Here is a 23,222-nt window from a genome sequence, read left to right as displayed (position 1 = left end):
GGCTGCTTCTCCTGTTCTGCTACTGCCGACTCATTACTTCCACTGCTCACATGTTCACTCGTTCTGCTGTTAGGTTAGGTTACTTCTCGTTTCTCTGCTTTCACTTCCCACGGCTGCTTGCGCCTTCTACAATATATATACTCAGAGTGATTTCTAGAGCGCAACCGAATTACTTGTCCGGAATCAATGCGCCTGCTAAGGGCATGTCTGAACTTGCCCGGACACGTCTTTGAACTTGTCTGAGGGGCGCGTCTGCTGGCGCCTCCAATGTCAAGGGCGGTGCCCAATGCGGCGAGCGAATAATACTATGATTCAAACGGAAGCTTAAAGGTATATAGCTTATATATATAAACAATATACAAGTTATACAAAATAATAAACGTAGATTCTCAGTGTTAATCTGGCCCTTCAGAACAGCTATTATTTAAGAATACGTTGACTGTATGCACAAAAAAACTATTTATCATTTAATTTTTTTATTATATTATTATTTTTATTTTTTTACCTTTTAGGGGGGGGGGGGGGGCTCGCGTTTAAATCTCGCACAGGGCCTTGCATTTCTCCCAGACAGCACTGATTACACGCACACACTGCTGCTACTTACACGGTAGAATAGTCTTTAAATACCCATATTATTGTATAGTTTGTATAGATCGTTGTGTATTGTTGTCTACAAAACTACTACGGTTGAGGAGCCAGGAAAAACAAGCATCTCACGTTTTTCTGAATATATGTACATTTAACCCTTTCACTACCACAGCGCAGGTGTTTAACCTGTAGTGTGGTAGTGAAAGGGTTAACCTTCTGTAGTGTGGTAGTGGAAGGGTTAACATTTTGTAGTAAAGGGGTTAACCCTTTGTAGTGTAGTAGTGAAAGGGTCAACCTTCTGTAGTGAAAGGGTTAACATTTTGTAGTGAAGGGGTTAACCCTTTGTAGTGTGGTAGTGAAAGGGTTACCGTTCTGTAGTGTGGTAGTGAAAGGGTTAGCCCTTTGTGGTAGTGAAAGGGTTAACCTTCTGTAGTGCGGTAGTGAAAGGGTTAGCGTTAGCCCTTTGTGGTGTGGTAGTGAAAGCGTTAAAAAAGCTGTGACAATAAAATGATGTGAGTCTGAGCCGGCTCTGTTTCTCCGTGTCTGATGCCCCGTTTCTGTCCCTTCCCCTCCAGGTGGACAGGCAGCCGTGGGAGGAGGAGACGCCGCTCATCACATGACCTCACAGCGGCTCCTGGCTATACTGGAGGGACTAGTTGGTGACCACGTGGAGACATTCCAATGGTTCCTCACTCATTCAACATTGGAGGGTTTTGAAGCCATTCCCAGGGGCCTAATGGAGGGAGCGAATCGGCGCGACACAGTGGATGCAATGGTGGACAGATACTGCGAAGAGGGGGCTGTGTCTATCACTATTGCGATTCTGAAGAAGATGGGCCACCACCATGCTGCAGATAAATTAAGATGGAATACAGAGTGACCTAGAGGTACAAATGTTCTCTTTAGATTTAGTATTATAGCAGTACAATTATCTTATGAGGGATGCACCGATATCGGTGTCGGATATAGGGCCAATACTATATGCTAAAAGGTATAGTAGGTATCAGGAGAATTTCCTCAATAGTAAAACCTGATACAGTATACCAAGAGAAACATTTAAAGGTGCTATAGATAACATTAATTTGTATAATCATTTTTCTTTTCTAAATAATACTTCCACAGAGCTTTTAGAAAGGTGCAGAATAAAATGAATAGAACCGCCCGTAATTAACCATATATGGTCATGAAACACCCCCATGAAATGTGAAAAAATGGACTAAGCCGAGCGAACGCCTGGGAGAAATACGCGACAGGCTGACAGACGTCTATCAACTTCCTAAAGACCATTGCTGCCTGGCAGCGCAAACACTAATAAAAACCGTTAACCACTGTTTGCCATTGGTGTCATTAATAACCTTAATTAATAACATACAATCTATTTTGATGTCGGTATTAGTTAGCCTATATAAACAATAATACGAGAGCATATACAAGAACCTTTCTATTCACATAACTGAATTTGTGATGGAGCTTTGACAGGTGGTACAGTAACAGTCTATTGCTCGATCCATCTCCAATATCACGATGGACCGTGCCATGTAGCCTATGTGATCAATAAAAACGTGAACTTGGGCGGCTAGGTGGTGCTGTGGGCAAGGCGCTCACCACCAATGCAGGAGACGCTGGGTTCGAGCCCAGCTCTCCGCATTGCTATCAGCTTGGCTGGTCGTTCATACTAATACAATTGGCAGTGTTAGGGGGTGGGAAGCTGATGGGTGGGGATCGGACGTTGTGGACAGCGACTCCTACAGGTCGGTTGGTGCGCCTGCGCAGCAGAATCAGGAAGCGACGGGGGCGGCGTGCCCTCCAAAAACGCAGACCCCCGACGCTGAGAGATCGCGCTGTGCAGTAGGGATGTGCATCTCCTCACTGAGGCCGATGCGATGTGCATCTCGATACGGTGCCAACGATACGATACATTAACGATACATTTGAAGCACCGGGCGATGCGATGCGATATGATTCACCCCCTGTTGAGATACGATACGATTCGATACGATTTGATTCAACATAATGCGATTTGGGGGGCGATACGATGCGATTCAACACGATGCAAAATAATGATACAATTTTATGGTATGACAGAGGATTTGGTTGTATTCCTTATATGCAGCTTATATTATTATTAAAAATAAAAGAATCTACTGTAAGACAATTTATATAAAAACTCTTGGGTGCCTAAGAAGACTTTTGCATAAACTGTCTTTTCTATCCACTTTAGCTAAAAACACACACGAGAGAGAGAGAGAGAGAGAGAGAGCGCCCCTCCCCGTCTGAGCTGCCGTCGACAGTTGATGATGTCACACACTAGACTAGGTCACTAGGATGCGTCTATACTTTCCGACCGTAGCCGCATTATGTCAACAACACGGAGCCAGGCTGGATGGATTGCATGAAGCGATATAATTAAGAAACGAATAACCAATAAATGTGAAGTTATCTTTGAACCCCTGTTGTCAAGCGTCTTCAATATACCCCCCCCCCCCCCTCCTCACTAATGGTACTGGTGTTGCATAGTCACTTTAGTTAGTTAGTTAGACACTAGTTTAGCGTTAGCTGAACGGCTAACTGGCGTTAGCCAGAGGCTACTAGCGTTAGCATGTCTCCTCGACTTCCACTGTTTGTTGATAACTGTGACGCGGCTCTCGCCTTATGTAGTAGCAAAGCAATAGTATCTGCTGTGTGTGCAGTCACAGTGCACTGCTGACAAGTGGATGAGAGGAAATTATATAAATGCATCGGTTTTTGACCGATGCAAAGACGCTACAACAAGATGCATCGCGAGTTCAGCCTGACATTTTTCCGATGCGCACTAATTCCACCGGTGCACTCACATCGTGAACGTGTATGCCGGCGCACCGATGCAAATCGATGAATCGTCACATCACTACTGTGCAGGTGAAAAGATGCGACTGTTGCTTCCTCGAGTACCGGAGGGGACACGTGATGTAAAGCTTAGTCCACATTGCAGCCGGCTTGTGGGAGGCATGGCCTAACAGCGTTCGAGACAGGGGAGGGTAGAATTGGACTATACGAAATTGGGATGGGAGAAAAATAGAAAATGGGAGAAAAAGTAGATAAAAAAAAAATAAACGCGAACTTGAATCCCATCATATTTATATGTTGTGTCTGTCCACTATGTTTGTTACTTTGTTATTTCCCCCCCCCCTATCTATGTAAAGCGACCTTGGGTCTCTTGAAAGGCGCTATATAAAATTAAGCTATTATTATTATTATTATTATTATTATTATTATTATTACGTCTGTGCGGGAGCTCACAAATAGACTGTTAGTCTCAGTGAAGTTTCAACGGAGGTCATCTATTCTAACCAACAAATTGAAGTAGAAAGCATTTCGTTGTGACCAATCTTATTTGGAAACATGACACACAAAATATTAGTATTTCGCTTTTTATTTTAAACAATATTTAATCGCGTTTGGAGGTGGGTGTTCTGCGTCTGCCCCCCTCGTGCCAAACAAGCAGGCCAACCTCTTGTTCGAGCGTGAGCCCGTTATAATTACACTACTGTCGCTATTTTACAATTAACTATAATGAATTACGGTTCATACAGAACACGCGCCAGTGTTGGAAGTAATGCACGGAAGCTTATTTCCGCGTTGCTATAATAATATTCTACCACCGGGCGCCAGGTACGCAAGGTCGGAGCTCTGCGTAGATATACGCACAAAGTCAAGCACACGTTCAAATTGATAAAGTCACACACTTTGCTTAGAAATTATCGTACTCACGGGTTACGCACATATCTGTGCGTACGCACCATTGATAAATGAGGGCCTGGTCCCCAAGCGGGAATCGAACCCTGGACCTTCTTGCTGTGAGGCGACAGTGTTAACCACTACACCACCGTGCCTCTGCAGAGAATTAAAGGAGAGTTGCGGGTCAGAGTCAGCAATACAATATACAATAGTGTAATCTGCATGATGATACATTTTACAGCCACTTAAAGGTGCTATAGATAACATTCAGCCACTAGATGCACCAGCATGTAATTGATCCAATCAGGTGCATTCCACATGGGGAAATGAATGGGAAGAAGGGAGGGGATGCAGGCATGCAACGTGTAAACAACATTCATTTTGGACCCACTGTCATGAACCAAACTCAAGGTACAGACAAAACAAGGGAGACCACACAAGTACTTGAGGATTTTTTAAGTAAAGTGATTTAATTATACTATTAAACTATTTACAAACAAAAGAATTTAAAGAATGAATGGATCAGTAATATCAGTGATGTAGTGAGTGCATGAGTGAATCAGTGTGTGGTGCGTGTAAGTGATAGTATGAGAAACAACCAAACCAATTTAAACAAACAAAATGTCAGGACCAGCTTGGAGGAGAGACAGCCAGACAATGGAGAAGCCAGTCCTTTTACACAGGTGTAGCTCCTCCTCCTGACACACCTGCATAGGTGTGTCTGATTGCCAAGCTGTGGATGACAGACAGGTTAATGGAGATATCCAGGTATATCCCAGAGTCAACCTGTAGGAGAGGGATGGGGTTGTCACACCCACAAAAATATTATAAAAACAAAACAGAAAATCAATGAATCAATATTGTTTTGGGGGGGGAGAGCAATTATTTTAGTCCACACCTTTCTTTTGGTTTTAAATGATTAAATACAATGTTATCTATAGCACCTTTAATTATGTAAAATGTTGTCATGTTTTCTCATGCATTTACCTCTAGCCGTTTTTTTGTATTGTATATTCTTAGGCATATATGTTTCAATGTTTGGGTATGCTTATCGCTTGTTTATGATATGTGGCCGTTATTGCAACCCTGCTCGTTCTTCTGACGTGGAGGGTCATTCGTTCACGTGAAATGTCCTAACCGGAAACTAGGGAGTTGATTAAAAGGTTTGGTTATATGGAAGTAACCCACTCACAAGCTGATATGAGAAAGTCCATATAAATCACACTAATTAAAATGTATTAAGTATTGTGCGTTATGGCGTCTAATTTAATTCTGTTCGATTCATATTTTAATAAACAGGGCTCTGCTGGTTCCCGCAAAATTAAATCACGTTGCGGAACTTCCGCATTGTGATTATTTTGGCGTCGCTGTCCAAACGTTATTACACGTATAGATCGTATGCTAGACCAGGAAGTGACTTTGCATAGCAGCTAGCGAGCTTGCATTGGGGAAGCTTGGAGGATTTCGACAACAGAAAAATCCCATTTTATGGATAGCTATGGTTGGTTATAATTATCGGTAGTTGAGCTAATTCTAAGTAAATTATCGAAACGACAACATTACACGGTGGTTACGTTCATAAAATCACGCCAGCTCGCGTGTTAGCGGAACCTATTTTAGCTAATGTTAGCTGGCTTGTTAGCTGGTCAACATTTAGCTAGATTATTGTTAGCTAACTAGTTAGTTACGCTTGTTAGCTATGGCACGGTGTGACGTTGGAGGTTTTGCTCTAGCAAATTTTGTTACTGCACTGGCAGATTATTTTACTTGTTTCAACAACTTAAAACTAGTTTTTATTTCTTATTTTAGTCGGACCATCTTTGCAGTGTGGAGCTCTCTTTCCTGATTGGATAAAGTGAGAACGAGATACCAGGAAATGTATGTTCTGTTTACTGCAGAGCTGAGGGACTGGGAGACCCATGTTACTGACCAGACGCTCTGTATCAGTGATGGCTGTTTACTGAAGAGCTGAGGGACTGGGAGACCCATGTTACTGACCAGACACTCTATATCAGTGATGTCTGTTTACTGAAGAGCTGAGGGACTGGGAGACCCATGTTACTGACCAGACGCTCTGTATCAGTGATGGCTGTTTACTGAAGAGCTGAGGGACTGGGAGACCCATGTTACTGACCAGACGCTCTGTATCAGTGATGGCTGTTTGAATGTAGAGCTACCGCAGTCTCAGGTCCACCTCCAACAGAACACTGAGCAGCTACTACAGTCTCAGGTCCACGTCCAAGAGAACACTGAGCATCTACTTCCACCGGGTGAACAGACTACTGAAGGATAGACTCTGAATGATCACATGAGCAGACACACACAAAAGCACTGTAACCTTTTCAACCTTTCACTGCGACAATACACAGAAGGTTAACCCTTTCACTGCCACACAACAGCCAGTTAACCCTTTCACTGCCACACAACAGCCGGTTAACCCTCGGTAGTGTGATAGTAAAGGGTTAACCTGTAGTGTGGCAGTGAAAGGGTTAAGTGACTTACACACCACACAAGCACACTTATTACACGTACACACTGCTGCTACAGTACTTACACTGTAGAATATCTTTATTTTTTATATATATTTTATCCATTGTTTTTTTACCCTGTATTATTGTATAGATCGTTGTGTATTGTCTACAAAACTACTACGGTTGAGGAGCCAGGAAAAACAAGCATCTCACGTTTTTTTTTTTTTTTTAATATATGTACTTTTAACCCTTTCACTACCACAGCACAGGTGGTTAACCTGTAGTGTGGTCGTGAAATGGTCAACCTTCTGTAGTGTGGTAGTGAAATGGTCAACCTTCTGTAGTGTGGTAGTGAAAGGGTTAACCTTTTGTAGTGAATGTGTTAACCCTTTGTAGTGTGGTAGTGAAAGGGTTAACCTTCTGTAGTGTGGTAGTGAAAGGGTTAACCTTTGTGATAGTGAAAGGGTTAACCTTCTGTAGTGTGGTAGTGAAAGGGTTAACCTTTGTGGTAGTGAAGGGGTTAGCCCTTTGTGGTGTGGTAGTGAAAGGGTTAACCTTGTGTAGTGTGGTAGTGAAAGGGTTAACCTTGTGTAGTGTGGTAGTTAAAGGGTTAACCTTCTGTAGTGTGGTAGTGAAAGGGTTAACCTTCTGGTTACTTAATAGTCTTTGTCTAACTGGTTACTTAATAAACGTCTTTGTCTAACTGGTTACTTAATAAACGTCTTTGTCTAACTGGTTACTTAATACACGTCTTTGTCTAACTGGTTACTTAATAAACGTCTTTGTCTAACTGGTTACTTAATAAACGTCTTTGTCTAACTGGTTACTTAATAAACGTCTTTGTCTAACTGGTTACTTAATAAAAGTCTTTGTCTAACTGGTTACTTAATAAACGTCTTTGTCTAACTGGTTACTTAATAAACGTCTTTGTCTAACTGGTTACTTAATAAACATCTTATCTTCCAGATCATGATGTAGGTCCCGGTCCAAGTGGAACCCAGGTGCCGTCCCAAGTGGAGGAAAGGCTGCTCTCAGGTCGAACACAATTTATCAAGAGAGCGTCTGACGATCTTTTGGACACGTTGTTGGGTGAACTTCTGAGACAGGGGGTCATAAACGATGGTGAAATGGAGGCAGCCATGGACACGAGAGGCAGGGCGTCCAAAGCACGGTACACCATTGACGAGGTGCGACGAAAGGGAAGAGAAGCCTGTTCAAAGTTTGAAACCATCATTCACGACCAAGACCCTAACCTTTTCAGACAGCTTATGCTAAGCTGAGAGAGGGAGAGAGAGAGGGAGAGACCATATGCCACCTTGTGGCTTTACTTTTTGTATATACAATGAACTCGATTCTTGTACCGGATCTCCTCACTGGTAAACAAGAATACCCTGAAGACTCTGGCAGGAGCACTCATTCAAGGGTACTACGACTATGCGTGCACCTCATGGTACCAAAGCACCTCAAAGGCGCTAAAAACAAAATTACAAACATCTCAAAACAAACTGGTCAGACTACTGCTTGACCTTACTCCTAGAACCCACCTCACCCCTGCCCACTTTGACAACCTAGGATGGCTTAGAGTAGACGACAGAGTACAGCAACTTGCAATGGGCCTGGTCTACAAGATACACTACACGACCAAGGTACCCATGTACATGTCAAAATACTTCCCAAAGGTCAGTGAATACCACGATCACAACACCAGAGGGAGCTCCACAAATCATGTTAAACCCAGATTCGGCTCAAACAAGGGACTAAACACATTTCGCAATTATGCCACATCAATGTGGGACGCCCTACCCAAAGCTGTAAAGGAATGTGAATCACTACCCACTTTCAAAAACACTCTAAAAAAACACCTACGGGAGACTGCAATTCGAAACTGGCCCCTGTAAATGTCCTAACACAACCCCCTCCAATGTACAGTAAATCACCAAGTATGGTCTTGTCAATATTCCAATGTACAGTTTTGCTTGTATAGTTGTACAGTGAACCCCACCCACCCCTCCTACCCAACCAAGCCAAGCCAAGAGTAAGACTTCTTACCGAATCAGCTCCTAGAAAATGACAGAGTATATTGTCTTCCTCTGTCTGTCGATTGTTGCTGAATTGAGATATCAGGCTGATAAAGTTCCAAACTCTTTCACTCTGAGAGATTCTGAAATGATATATTTTTTTACCCTTAGCTGCCAGAGTTGTACCCTTCCTGCTGACTTGTTGTACACAAATTGTGAGTCGCTTTGGATAAAAGTGTTCAGCTAAATGTAAATGTTTCAATAAAAAGTGTATTTTTGCATTCATGTCAGCATGTGGACTATGTTTCTGAGGCTGTCGGATGGTGTGTGGCCATCTACCTCTGACATATCTCCCAGAGAGTGGTGCGCTCAGCTGAGCGTACTACGGGTATTGCACTACCACCCCTGCAGGACTTATACAGGAGGTGCAAATCCAGAGTTGACATTGTAAATTGTATATTGCATAGTAGTGTATATAAGAACCAGTTTCTCAGGAACCTAGCATGTCTTTTTTTACCATGCATATCTTGTGTCTTATCTATTTTATTTTTTCTATGACTATTTTATTATTGTATTTTGCACAATCAATGCGGGCAAGACCACCCACATTTCACTGTATGCCCTGGTATGTATGTGACAAATAAACCTCTTGATTCTTCTTGATTCTCTCTCTCTCTGTGTGTGTGGGGGTCTCTACCTCTGACTAGACCTTTTGGTGTGTGGGGGTCTCTACCTCTGACTAGACCTTTTGGTGTGTGGGGGTCTCTACCTCTGACTAGACCTTTTGTGTGTGGGGGTCTCTACCTCTGACTAGACCTTTTGGTGTGTGGGGGTCTCTACCTCTGACTAGACCTTTTGGTGTGGGGGGGGGGGTCCTGGTTTGAAAAGGGCCACCGGTGATGTCATCGGGGGACATCGAATCCTTGTCTTAATTACAGCTCCGTGAAATGTAGATGAAAGAAGTGACCTTGTCTTTACAGGGAACTGCTGCCTTATCATTTCACTGAGCTGTAATTAACACAAGGATTAAATGTCCCCGATGGCATCACTGGTGGCCATATTCAAACTAATTTGCTCTCAATAACTGTCAAACTAAATGAATGTGTGCAAACCGGTTTAGAGTTTTTGGATGTGTGAGATTAGGTGCAAAATAAACCAGTGTTTTCTGGTGAAGTGCCCCTTTAACATTCCATATATCTCACCATTTTGTTATCAACTATGCGTTGGCTATTGATTAGGGGTGTAAAGGTATCCGTACCGTTTCAGTGTGTACCGTAGCGAACGGTTGTGTAGTGTACCGAACGAATACAACGGTATGTTAACCACTAACGACCACTAACTGTTTTTTTCACAATCTAATATAATTATTATTTAAAAAAGAATTTACAACTCGATTATTAATTTCAATATAGAATATTCGTTGACAGCCCTATAGTTACTGCACACACTACATCACCCCTAAGTGGAACATGGAAAGCCAAACGTTCCCTCACTGTACCGAAAACCCGTACCGAACCTCGACTTCAAAACCCAGTTACGTACCGTACCGTGGTGTTTGTGTACCGTTACACCCCTACTATTGATACAAAACCCTAAAGAACACGTTCTTGGAATATTCTAGGGAATATTTTCAGGCTTGAGAATATTCAGTTGACATTGTGCTTATGTCATATTATTATTTAATTGGGGACATTGACCCAAGTTAAAAGTTATTGGTAAATATTATTACGGTACAATCATTATCATATACCCAGGTCTTGCTCGAAAAAGAGATCATTGATCTCAAGTGACTACCTGGTAAAATAAAGGTTAAAAAATATATATATATATATATATATATGGGGACATTGTATAGGTGGGTTTGTGAATAGAACATTGAAGCTAGCCTAGCTTAGCCGGAATGAATGGAAGCAGATACGGACACACTAGCCTAGCCAATAACACCTCTCCCCCTGAGCTTTAAGCTAGGCTAGCTGGTCCGTATCAGCTTCCATTCATTTGTGCTGAGCTAGGCTAGCTTGTAGCCAGATAGCTTTCCGCTGAACATCCCTCTTTTTAGGGAACACAAACCAAAAGGGAACTGTGGGTAGTTTTGTTACTGCTCGGATCGAAACAGAACGATATAGAATGTTAGACACTGGAAAAGAGTTCAAACAATATTTATGCATTTATTGAACAATCAGCAATAATAATTACATTAATCATCGGGTGGTCCATGGATCACAACAGGCTTTTCTGACAGCAGTGCAGGGCAGCAGAGTGGAAACGAAGCGTCCCCTCCTTCTGCTCCATGGTCTGATCTACTCGTCTGACCGAGGGGCGTCTTCGCTCGCTGACCATCCAATATGAGACACCTGTGCGTTTTCCCATACGATCCAGTTCGGACGACAGGGTTCTCAAGGATGTGTGGAGTCACGTAACAAGAGAGATGCACAGGTGTCCGACCTGGGACTGAGCAGGCACCAGGATGAAAGGGCCTCTTTAACCTTTGACCTGGGACTGAGCAGGCAGCCACCAGGCAGGAGGATGAAAGGGCCTATTTAACCTTTGACCTTTGACTGACCAGGCAGCCACTAGGCAGGAGGATGAAAGGGCCTCTTTAACCTTTGACCTGGGACTGAGCAGGCAGCCACCAGTCAGGAGGATGAAAGGGCCTCTTTAACCTTTGACCTTTGACTGACCAGGCAGCCACTAGGCAGGAGGATGAAAGGGCCTCTTTAACCTTTGACCTTTGACTGACCAGGCAGCCACCAGGCAGGAGGATGAAAGGGCCTCTTTAACCTTTGACCTTTGACTGACCAGGCAGCCGCCACCAGGAGGATGAAAGGGCCTCTTTAACCTTTGACCTGGGACTGACCAGCCACCAGTCAGGGTTAGGGTTACTCTGGAGAAGACAGTCAGCCCATTGCCCATGATGTTGGCCTGTTCCTTTAACACAATGGTGAGCTTTGTGACAAACAATAAACCAAAAGAAATCCCCTTTGAGGAACTTTAACTTGATTAATAGGGAGGATGGACTTCACATGTTCATTAGGCTATTTCACAAGCAAAAAGCATCTATAACAAAGATGATAAGTATGAACAATGAACCATGTATATTGTATCATATCAGACTGTCAGGGTCCCCACTCTCTTTGAGAATGTCCCGGAAGCATTGTGTCATAAAGACAATACTGGGCCGACCCTTTTGGCTTGGCGGCTTGTAAAAGCATGAATGAATATGTGATTAAAATAATCCATAAATGCAACACCTTTTTCCCAGTTGGTTTGTCTGTTCATCTATAAATACACCATACAAGCAGCTTGTCTGTTCATCTATAAATACACCATACAAGCGGTTTGTCTGTTCATCTATAAATACACCATACAAGCGGTTTGTCTGTTCATCTATAAATACACCATACAAGCAGCGTGTCTGTTCATCTATAAATACACCATACAAGCAGCTTGTCTGTTCATCTATAAATACACCATACAAGCAGCTTGTCTGTTCATCTATAAATACACCATACAAGCGGTTTGTCTGTTCATCTATAAATACACCATACAAGCGGTTTGTCTGTTCATCTATAAATACACCATACAAGCAGCGTGTCTGTTCATCTATAAATACACCATACAGGCGGTTTGTCTGTTCATCTATAAATACACCATACAAGCAGCTTGTCTGTTCATCTATAAATACACCATACAAGCAGTTTGTCTGTTCATCTATAAATACACCATACAAGCAGCTTGTCTGTTCATCTATAAATACACCATACAAGCAGTTTGTCTGTTCATCTATAAATACACCATACAAGCAGCTTGTCTGTTCATCTATAAATACACCATACAAGCGGTTTGTCTGTTCATCTATAAATACACCATACAAGCGGTTTGTCTGTTCATCTATAAATACACCATACAAGCAGCGTGTCTGTTCATCTATAAATACACCATACAAGCAGCGTGTCTGTTCATCTATAAATACACCATACAAGCAGTTTGTCTGTTCATCTCTAAATACACCATACAAGCAGCGTGTTCTTCAAACTGGGTCGTCGTCTTGATCTTACTCCACGATCCAGGACAGCACATGCTCACAAACGTCATTTACTCTATGATCAGTATTGACACATTTAACCCCGTTGTAATTCCTCCTTTTTCAACAATGCAGGGTTCCTGATGAAGTGTCTCACATTCATTCCAGGTGACGTCTCCCTCACTGCTGACTGTACAATAAGGTCCTCTTGCCTCCTCTTGTTGTGACCAGCACTGCTATGCTTTTCTTTAGTATTTCAAACAATGTACATGGCCAAGTTGAGCGGTGCTGCTATAATCCTATACCACTACTAGGATATTTGATAATTTTACTACATTTTCCAGGTTTTCCATGACTGGTAATCTAGTCTCTGAATTCCCAGGTTTTCCAGGACCAGTGGGAACCCTGGACCACGAGGTGCAGTGTTGATGCAAAATAACAGACACATTACCAGTATGATATACAACATATCCCTTTATTGTTGATACTGGTACCAGCACTCTCCCATTCCAGGAAAAATAATACATCATGAAAAACATAATGATTGTATTTATTTATTTTTAAATCTGCCACCAAATCATAATTTGTGATCTTTCTTCATCGTCTCTCTGTACGGCTGGAGGCTAAAGGGACAATGACAATATTTTACAGGCAAACTGAGCATTAAAAACCCCAGTCGTTCTCCCATTGGTCAGGACGGTTAGGGGCGGTTTGTAGTGAGTTGGTACAAGCGCCACTGTTGCTATGGAACGAGACAGAAATGCATCTTCGATAACAACAACAACCAGAAGTTTCAAAACAACATTCTGCCTGACTCCTGACTGTTACAAACACATACCGGTATCAAACAGGTGATGGATCCTAAACAGAAAACCCTTGGGATTCCAGTTGTGTGTTTTAATACGACCTCTTGTACTGGAAACACCGGAAGGATCAACAGGATCCAGCCTATTCCGTTATGCCATCTTTTGACCAACAGGGGGCCCCGTTACCAACTGCCGTTTATCCACTACCTCTTGTGTAGCGATGGGACTAACCGACGGAACGTCACCACGGCGACCATACTGACTCCATTTCACATCGCGGTTTTACCCACTTAATATACACTGTATACCGGGTTAATAAATACATCTCCTTTAATACTTTAAAACTGTACATATTTTGTTGACCCTTTTTTACATTGTCTAAATTTACCTGAAGACCAAAGTTAACAAGAACAAACATCTTTGCTCTACACAAGTACGCCAAATCCGCCCACAAAGCTTTTTCCAATATAAAAAGAACAACCAGAGTTGAAAAGCAGAACTCGTGGTGAAATCGTAGACAGTGAAGTTATACCTCCAGTATGGTAACATCTACAACCCCCACTGCGACGGAAAGCAAGCGCACCCGATCCCAAAGGAGTAACCTCCTGCAGTACATTTTCAAGTAAAACAGAAGAATCATCATAATATCTACCTGCATTTTTTACAAGGTTTGCCTTTTCACCAAATATATATTGTATAGAAAAAAAAAAAAAAAAAAGTAATTGCTCAAAATAATTACACAAAATACAAATTTCAGCCAGTTATTATGTAAAGCATAAACAGACTTGAAGTGTGGCTCTGTGTGCAGTTCAGGAACCTTCGTTCTGCATCTAAAAGAGGGTCTGAGGGGGGTCTAGCAAAGGCTCTTAGGGTGCTTTCACACCAGAGCTGTTTGGTCCGGACTATCGGACCAGAATTCGATAGTCCGCTTTTTTGGGGTGGTGTGAATGCGCAGTCGAACTCTGGTGCGGACCAAACACGCAAACTCTGGTCCGCCAAAAAACATAGGTCTCGGTTCGCTTCATCGCACCAAACGCGGACCAAATAATAGGAAGTCACCTGATAAACTGTGCATCTTGGGTAGAAGGAAGAAAAAAACACTGCGGCGCGCCGCGCGCGGCATTCACTGCAAAACAAGCACACTGTAAACATGTCTCGTGGACAGACTTGGGCGAATGATGAAGTGAAAGCCCTGATCGACATATGGGCAGAAGACCAAATAAAACAGCTGCTTGTGGGCACTCACAAAAACAACGAGGTGTACAAGTTGTTTGGCGAGAGGATGGCGGTAATGGGTTATAATCGAATGATGGATCAATGCCACGTCTCTTCTACTATCACGCTTCTTGCGGCTGTTTGTGTTTTCGCGGATTTCACTTCCTGAAGGGGAGGGATTTCCACTCTCCATTGTGTCCAATAGACGAGCGCCCTTTTCGACCGTGTGACATTGTTCAGAAAGTTTGGTGCGCTTGACAAATTGCAATGTGAATGCAGACAAACCAAATGACGAATGCAACAATGTTGCAACTTCACCACCAGAACCGCACGAGTCCACCAAAACTATATGTGAAAGCGCCCTAAACTACCTTCACCAGAAAAGTGGCCAATAGCGTTATCGGGAATGGCTCATTTTGCCAGGAAGTGGTTTAACCGCTGCCGTCGTTTGTCCTGGAAGCATCGTGTCATAAGAAGACAAAACTCGGCTGGTCCTTTTGGCTTGACGGCATGGCATGTAAAAACATTAATAAATACGTGATTCAAATAAACCATAGATAAATGCAAAAAGTATCACTGCAAAACCTTTTTCCCCAGTTGCAGTTTGTCGATCTGTTCATCTATAAATACACCATTTCACCAAAAGCGCAGCGAGCGTCCGCTCAGGGTTCCTCGTTGCCGACGCGTCACTCTGATACGTGACAAGGCGGTGGGCACAACTTGACCTTTCTAAATGTGTTGACGTCAGCATATACAGTAGGAAGAGAGAGCTGACAGTATAGGTGCTGGGAACAGAGAGGAGCTGACAGTATAGATGCTGGGAACAGAGAGGAGCTGACAGTATAGGTGCTGGGAACAGAGAAACCAGTAGGAGCTGACAGTATAGATGCTGGGAACAGAGAAACCAGTAGGAGCTGACAGTATAGATGCTGGGAACAGAGAAACCAGTAGGAGCTGACAGTATAGATGCTGGGAACAGAGAGGAGCTGACAGTATAGATGCTGGGAACAGAGAAACCAGCAGGAGCTGACAGTATAGATGCTGGGAACAGAGAAACCAGCAGGAGCTGACAGTATAGATGCTGGGAACAGAGAAGGGCTAAAGTGTCAAGTGTTGCTCCAGTGGATCTCTTTCCCGCCTGTGTGTCCTGCTCCCGACAGCCACCGGACTTCCTGTTTCAAAGAAGATGTCCGGCCAATGCGGACATGCATGTTCCACTCTGACAGAAGACATAGAAGACAGACCTGTGCCAAGACAAGACATAGAAGACAGCTTCCAGGCAGGTGAGAAGGCTGGTGCTGTCTTCCTGGACCTCACAGCTGCCTACGACACTGTCTGGCTGCGTGGACTACATATGAAGCTTCTGGAAACCATCCCAGGCAAGGACATGGTGAGCGTCATAATGGAGATGCTGAGCAACCGCAGCTTTCAGCTATTCAGCGGCCAAAGCAGCAGGGTCAGAAAACTCACGAATGGAGTCGCTCACCTCAGGGCTCAGTACTGGCACCTATGCTGTTCAACATCTACATTCACAACCTACCCGCAACAAAATCAAGGCAGTATGGCTGTGCAGATGATCTGGCCATTCTACTCAGCAAACCATCCTGGGAAGCAGTAGAAGAGGGCCTTTCGGCAGATATGAACATCCTGTCCTCATACCTGCGACCCGCAAAATGAACATCATGGTTGACAACGTCCGGCTACGGTTCCATCCCTCCCCCACATACCTCGGTGTGAAGTTTGACAGAGCATTTAAACAACACCCGGACAGTGTCAAGGCAAAGACAACCGCCCGTGCCGCGCTGATACGCCGTCTAGCCGGCACCACATGGGGAGCCACCACAAAGAGTACTGTTCTCCGGTCTGGTACCGTAGCCCCCATGTCAGAAAGCTGGACACTGCCCTCAACACCGCCCTACGGACTGTCTCCGGGGTGCCTGAGAGTCACCCCAACAAACCACCTACCTGCCCTCGCTGGTATCGCTCCAGCGGAGGTCAGACGAGAAGCAGCCACGCGAGTGAATCCCACCTCCTCCACAAGATCGTTACTCAAGTCCCGGCGCCCCTTTGTCACACACGCCCAAGAACTGCTCCGCACAACACCAACTGACACCTCCAAGGCCTCCTGGGTCAAGGCAAGATGGAGGGACCAGTGGAAGTCTGCAGAACCATCCAGGCTTCACCACTGGCAGCACCTGCCCCGAAAGCCGGTGGGGGGAGGGGCGGGCCGGTGGGGGGAGGGGCAGGTAGGTGGGGGGAGGGGCAGGTCGGTGGAGGGAGGGGCGGGCTGGCCGGTGGGGGGAGGGGCAGGTCGGTGGGGGGAGAGGCGGGCAGGCCGGTGGGAGGAGGGGCGGGCTGGTGGGGGCATGTCATACGAACACCTTGGCGAGAGCGTCCGCTCCGGCGCTGCCGATGTAGCACTTGGTGGGATGGAACGCCACGGCGTGGATGGATTCGTCCGACTTCTTGCGGTGCGCCGTGAACTCCTGAATGCACGTCTTGGTCTCCATGTTCCACAGCCGGATAGAGCAGTCGTGGCCTGGGAGAGGAGAGGAGAGGAGAAGAGAGGAAAAGAGAGGAGAAGAGAAGAGAAGAGAGGAGAGGAGAGGTGAAGAGAAGAGAGGAGAAGAGAAGAGAAGAGAAGAGAAGAGAAGAGAAGAGAAGAGAAGAGGAGAGGAGAGGAGAGGAGAGGAGAGGAGAGGAGAGGAGAGGAGAGGAGAGGAGAGGAGAGGAGAGGAGAGGAGAGGAGAGGAGAGAAGAGAGGAGAGGAGATGAGAAGGCAAGAGTGGAGAGGAGAGGAGGCGAGAGGAGAGGAGAGGAAAAGAGAGGAGAGGAGAGGAGAGGAGAGGAGAAGAGAAGAGAAGAGAGGAGAGGAGATGAGAAGGAGGGGGGAGGAGGAGGCACGAGAGGAGTGGAGAGGAGGAGGGGGGAGGAGATGAGGAGGGGGGAGGAGGAGGAGGCACGAGAGGAGAGGAGAGGAGGAGGCAAGAGAGGAGAGGAGAGGAGAGGAGGAGGCAAGAGAGGAGAGGAGAGGAGGAAGGGGGAGGAGAGAAGGAGGGGAGAGGAGGAGGGGAGAGGAGGAGGTGGAGGGGAGAGGAGAGGAAGAGGAGGGGAGAGGAGGAGGTGGAGGGGAGAGGAAAGGAGAGGAGGAGGGGAGAGGAGAGGAAGAGGAGAGGAGGAGGTGGAGGGGAGAGGAAAGGAGAGGAGGAGGAGAGGAGGCAAGAAAGGAGAGGAGGAAGCAAGAGCGGATGGGGGAGGAGAGGAGGAGGGGGGAGGAGAGGAGGAGGTGGAGGGAAGAGGAGAGGAGAGGAAGAGGAGGGGAGAGGAGGAGGTGGAGGGGAAAGGAAAGGAGAGGAGAAGGGGGGAGGAGAGGAGAGGAGGAGGTGGAGGGGAGAGGAAAGGAGAGGAGGAGGGGGGAGGAGAGGAGGAAGCAAGAGAGGAGAGGACAGAGGCGGAGGAGGAGGAGGCAAGAGAGGAGAATACAGATGAGGAGACAGAGAGGAGAGGACAGAGGAGGCAGAGACAGACAGGAGAGGAGGAGACAACAGAGAGGAGAGGACAGAGGAGGAGAAAGAGAGATGAGGAGAGGAGGAGGCGAGAGGAGGTGGATACAGAGGATGAGGCATGAGATGAGAGGACAGAGGAGAGGAGGAGTAGGCATATAGGAGAGAAGGTGGAGACAGAGGAGAGGAGAGAGGAGGCAGAGAGAGGAGGGGGAGGTGAGAAGAGGTGGAGACAGAGAGGAGGAGGCATGAGAGGAGAGGAGGAGGTGGAGACAGAGAGGAGAGGAGAGGAAGTGGATTAATTATTAATACCAGACACTAATACTTACTACCAGACAGTAACATTCTGGATCAATACTTACTACCAGACAGTAACATTCTGGATCAATACTTACTACCAGACAGTAACATTCTGGATCAATACTTACTACCAGACAGTAACATTCTGGATCAGTACTTACTACCAGACAGTAACATTCTGGATCAATACTTACTACCAGACAGTAACATTCTGGATCAATACTTACTACCAGACAGTAACATTCTGGATCAATACTTACTACCAGACAGTAACATTCTGGATCAATACTTACTACCAGACAGTAACATTCTGGATCAATACTTACTACCAGACAGTAACATTCTGGATCAATACTTACTACCAGACAGTAACATTCTGGATCAATACTTACTACCAGACAGTAACATTCTGGATCAATACTTACTACCAGACAGTAACATTCTGGATCAATACTTACTACCAGACAGTAACATTCTGGATCAATACTTACTACCAGACATGAGGTACAGTCCATTGGGATCCACAGCTAAACTAGTGACTGCGTCCAGATGGGCCACCATAGAGTGGATACGTTTTCCTAGAAAATGGATGAAAGGGTTAACACAAACAAACTCATGTCCACACATTACTTAACCCTTTCACTACCACCCTACAGAAGGTTAACCCTTTCACTACCACACTACAGACGGTGTGGCAGTGAAAGGGTTAACCCTCTGTATTGTCGCAGTGAAAGGGTTAAAATCCTGTGAACAGTTACGTGGGACATTGATGGCTTGATGTAGTATAATTCCCGGCCTTCACCATGCAACCCTGTGTTTAGTTTATTTTAATGTCTGTTTACTCCACATCACTGTAAATGAGGACAAGCTCAATGGTCTTCGACTTTTAAATAAAGGTTTGAAATGAAATATAATTGAAGGAGCTGTAACTGGTCTTTGTCTTTGTTAGAATAAGTGGTCTACATGTTAAAATAATAGCTCTATTCCCACAGCCATCACTGATATGGAGTGTCTGGTCAGTAACATGGGTCTCTCAGTCCCTCCGCTCTGCAGTAAACAGCCATCACTGATATGGAGTCAGGTCAGTAACATGGGTCTCCCAGTCCCTCCGCTCTGCAGTAAACAGCCATCACTGATATAGAGTGTCTGGTCAGTAACATGGGTCTCCCAGTCCCTCCGCTCTGCAGTAAACAGCCATCACTGATATAGAGTGTCTGGTCAGTAACATGGGTCTCCCAGTCCCTCCGCTCTGCAGTAAACAGTCATCACTGATATAGAGTGTCTGGTCAGTAACATGGGTCTCCCAGTCCCTCCACTCTGCAGTAAACAGCCATCACTGATATAGAGTGTCTGGTCAGTAACATGGGTCTCCCAGTCCTTCCGCTCTGCAGTAAACAGTCATCACTGCTATAGAGTGTCTGGTCAGTAACATGGGTCTCCCAGTGCCTCCTGCTCTGCAGTAAACAGCCATCACTGATACAGAGTGTCTGGTCAGTAACATGGGTCTCCCAGTGCCTCCTGCTCTGCAGTAAACAGCCATCACTGCTATAGAGTGTCTGGTCAGTAACATGGGTCTCCCAGTCCCTCCGCTCTGCAGTAAACAGTCATCACTGCTATAGAGTGTCTGGTCAGTAACATGGGTCTCTCAGTCCCTCCGCTCTGCAGTAAACAGCCATCACTGATACAGAGTGTCTGGTCAGTAACATGGGTCTCCCAGTGCCTCCTGCTCTGCAGTAAACAGCCATCACTGATATAGAGTGTCTGGTCAGTAACATGGGTCTCCCAGTCCCTCCTGCTCCTCTGCAGTAAACAGCCATCACTGCTATAGAGTGTCTGGTCAGTAACATGGGTCTCCCAGTCCCTCCACTCTGCACTGCAGTAAACAGCCATCACTGATATAGAGTGTCTGGTCAGTAACATGGGTCTCCCAGTCCTTCCACTCTGCAGTAAACAGCCATCACTGATACAGAGTGTCTGGTCAGTAACATGGGTCTCCCAGTGCCTCCTGCTCTGCAGTAAACAGCCATCACTGATATAGAGTGTCTGGTCAGTAACATGGGTCTCCCAGTCCCTCCGCTCTGCAGTAAACAGCCATCACTGATACAGAGTGTCTGGTCAGTAACATGGGTCTCCCAGTCCCTCCTGCTCCTCTGCAGTAAACAGCCATCACTGATACAGAGTGTCTGGTCAGTAACATGGGTCTCTCAGTCCCTCCGCTCTGCAGTAAACAGCCATCACTGATATAGAGTGTCTGGTCAGTAACATGGGTCTCCCAGTCCCTCCACTCTGCAGTAAACAGCCATCACTGATACAGAGTGTCTGGTCAGTAACATGGGTCTCCCAGTGCCTCCTGCTCCTCTGCAGTAAACACAACATACAGTACATGTTCTGGTATCCCTTCCCACTTCATCCAATCAGGGGAGACAACTCCACGCTGCAAAAAATGGTCAGACAGAAATAAGAAGAAAAAAATGTATGTGCTTGAAACAAGTAAAATAATCTGCCAGAAAATTTTGCTTGGCAAGATTTCTAGAAATTAGTAAAAAATATCTAGGGTTCTCTCTCCTGATTGGATAAAGTGGGAAGGGATGCCAGACATTTTATTTTCCGTTTTCCTGCAGAGTTACTGACCAGACAGTGGAACGTAGAGCTATTTAACACAGATCTTAACAACAAAATACCACTTACAGCACCTTTAAAACCATCAGCCACATCTGTCTAATGGTGCAGTACAATTCCAATACCCGTGTTATTGTCGAAGAACTGGATGTGTCGGTCCTCTTGGGCCGTGATGGTGATGGGCAGGGTAGGGTGACTCCGAACCTGGTTGATCTTACACAGGGACTCTATGAGGGGAAACACCATAGAGCCATTAGCATCTTACTCCATCAATTTGGATTAGACTGAATGAATGAATAAATGAATAGTTTATTTTTGAACATGTATTCTTTACATTCCTCTAAATAAATCGTGATATCAAGCTTTGTCAAACGGAATGATCTGAATGAAAAATAAATCATAAACAAAAAGTCAAGAGCAATGTAGTTAGTTGACATGTTCAAAAAAGGAGTAGAGGGAAGCTGAGCTTAGTGTTCCCTACCCCCCTTACGTTTACATTGTTTCCTCCATTAATTTTACTTGATATAACATCATTTATTATAATTAGGGATGCTCGATATTGGCTTTTTTACCGATACCGATATTCCGATATTGTCCAACTCTTAATTTCCGATACCGATATCAACCGATATCAACCGATACCGATATATGCAGGGTTTCCCCGTCCAAAAAACTGAATAATTTCAGGTAACTAATAATTTGTTTTTAAACCGATACCGATATTTTCCGATATCACATTTTACTGCCGATATCGGCCAATAATATCGGTCAGCCGATAATATCGGACATCCCTAATTATAATACATTATATAATATACATTTGACTATAGTACAAGAAGAAAAAAACTTGAGTCGCTTGACAGCAGTAACACAATATAACATAACTTCGTTTATCAGCATTACTCATTTCTATATTTCTCTAATGTGTATTTTTTAAGCTGCTTTTTAAATTGTGCAATATGTTGACTCATTTTGATGTTTTCAGGTAAGTTATTCCAGACTCAAATGCATTGTCATCATGATACAGCACAAGTACAGTACAACAAAAACACAGCTGGCATCCAACCAGAGTGCAAATGTAACAGTAAAGTACAATACAATGTACAGGTGATTAAACTGAGTATAACATATAGAAATGAGTACTACTAAGTGTAGTGCTAATCAGATGTATGTATATTCAAATGTTTTACTTGGGACACACTAAAGGCCGATCCCAATTCTGTACATACATCTGATTAGCACTATTACTCAGTAGTATTCATTTATATATTTTATATCCAGTTTAATCACCTGCACATTTGATATAGATTTTGCACTTCACTGTTACATTTGCACTCTGGTTGGATGCACTCAAATGTCAAACTTCTTTTGGTTGTACTGCACTTTGGTTGTACTGCTGAATCATGACAATACGTTTGAATGTAATCTAATGTAACCTAAAGGGAAGAGCATTGGGGTTGGGCCCCAACATCTCTCTGACCTGGTCCAGACAGGAGGGGGAAGAGGAGGAGGCAAGAGAGGAGAGGACAGAGGAGGAGAGGAGGAGAGGAGGAGAGGACAGAGGAGGAGACAGAGAGGAGGAGAGGACAGAGGAGGAGACAGAGAGGAGAGGACAGAGGAGGAGAGGACAGAGGAGGAGACAGAGAGGAGAGGACAGAGGAGGAGAGGACAGATGAGGAGACAGAGAGGAGACAGAGAGGAGAGGAGGAGACGGAGAGGAGGAGACGGAGAGGAGGAGAGGAGGAGAGGACAGAGGAGGAGACAGAGAGGAGAGGACAGAGGAGGAGAGGACAGATGAGGAGACAGAGAGGAGACAGAGAGGAGAGGACAGATGAGGAGAGGAGGAGACGGAGAGGAGAGGACAGAGGAGGAGACAGAGAGGAGACAGAGAGGAGAGGACAGAAGAGGAGACAGAGATGAGACAGAGAGGAGGAGACAGAGAGGAGGCAAGAGAGGAGAGG

At 44.9% G+C, this 23,222-nt stretch overlaps 2 protein-coding genes across 2 annotated transcripts in view; one reads left to right on the top strand and one right to left on the bottom strand.

Moving 5' to 3' along the window:
- Positions 1–9,452, top strand: part of LOC311243900 (uncharacterized protein) — an 89,133-nt gene extending 79,681 nt beyond the window's left edge. The window contains exons 13-14 of the mRNA XM_084333282.1: positions 1,164–1,475; positions 7,743–9,452. Of these exons, the coding sequence (XP_084189408.1) occupies positions 1,164–1,468 (305 nt within the window). The 3' untranslated portion in view covers positions 1,469–1,475; positions 7,743–9,452. The remainder of the gene's footprint in view (positions 1–1,163; positions 1,476–7,742) is intronic.
- A 7,756-nt stretch (positions 9,453–17,208) lies between these two features.
- Positions 17,209–23,222, bottom strand: part of LOC311244033 (striatin-like) — a gene marked incomplete at both ends in the record, with an annotated part of 58,256 nt that continues 52,242 nt past the window's right edge. Inside the window, 3 exons of the mRNA XM_084333442.1 lie at positions 17,209–17,378; positions 19,134–19,220; positions 21,387–21,488. Coding sequence (XP_084189568.1) covers positions 17,209–17,378; positions 19,134–19,220; positions 21,387–21,488 — 359 coding nt within the window. The remainder of the gene's footprint in view (positions 17,379–19,133; positions 19,221–21,386; positions 21,489–23,222) is intronic.

Source organism: Notolepis coatsorum (assembly GCF_963971535.1).
Source record: "Notolepis coatsorum genome assembly, chromosome: 17".
Classification (NCBI taxonomy): Eukaryota; Metazoa; Chordata; class Actinopteri; order Aulopiformes; family Paralepididae; genus Notolepis; species Notolepis coatsorum.
Note: the sequence above shows the minus strand (reverse complement) of the source record. Positions and strands in the feature narration are given on the sequence as shown.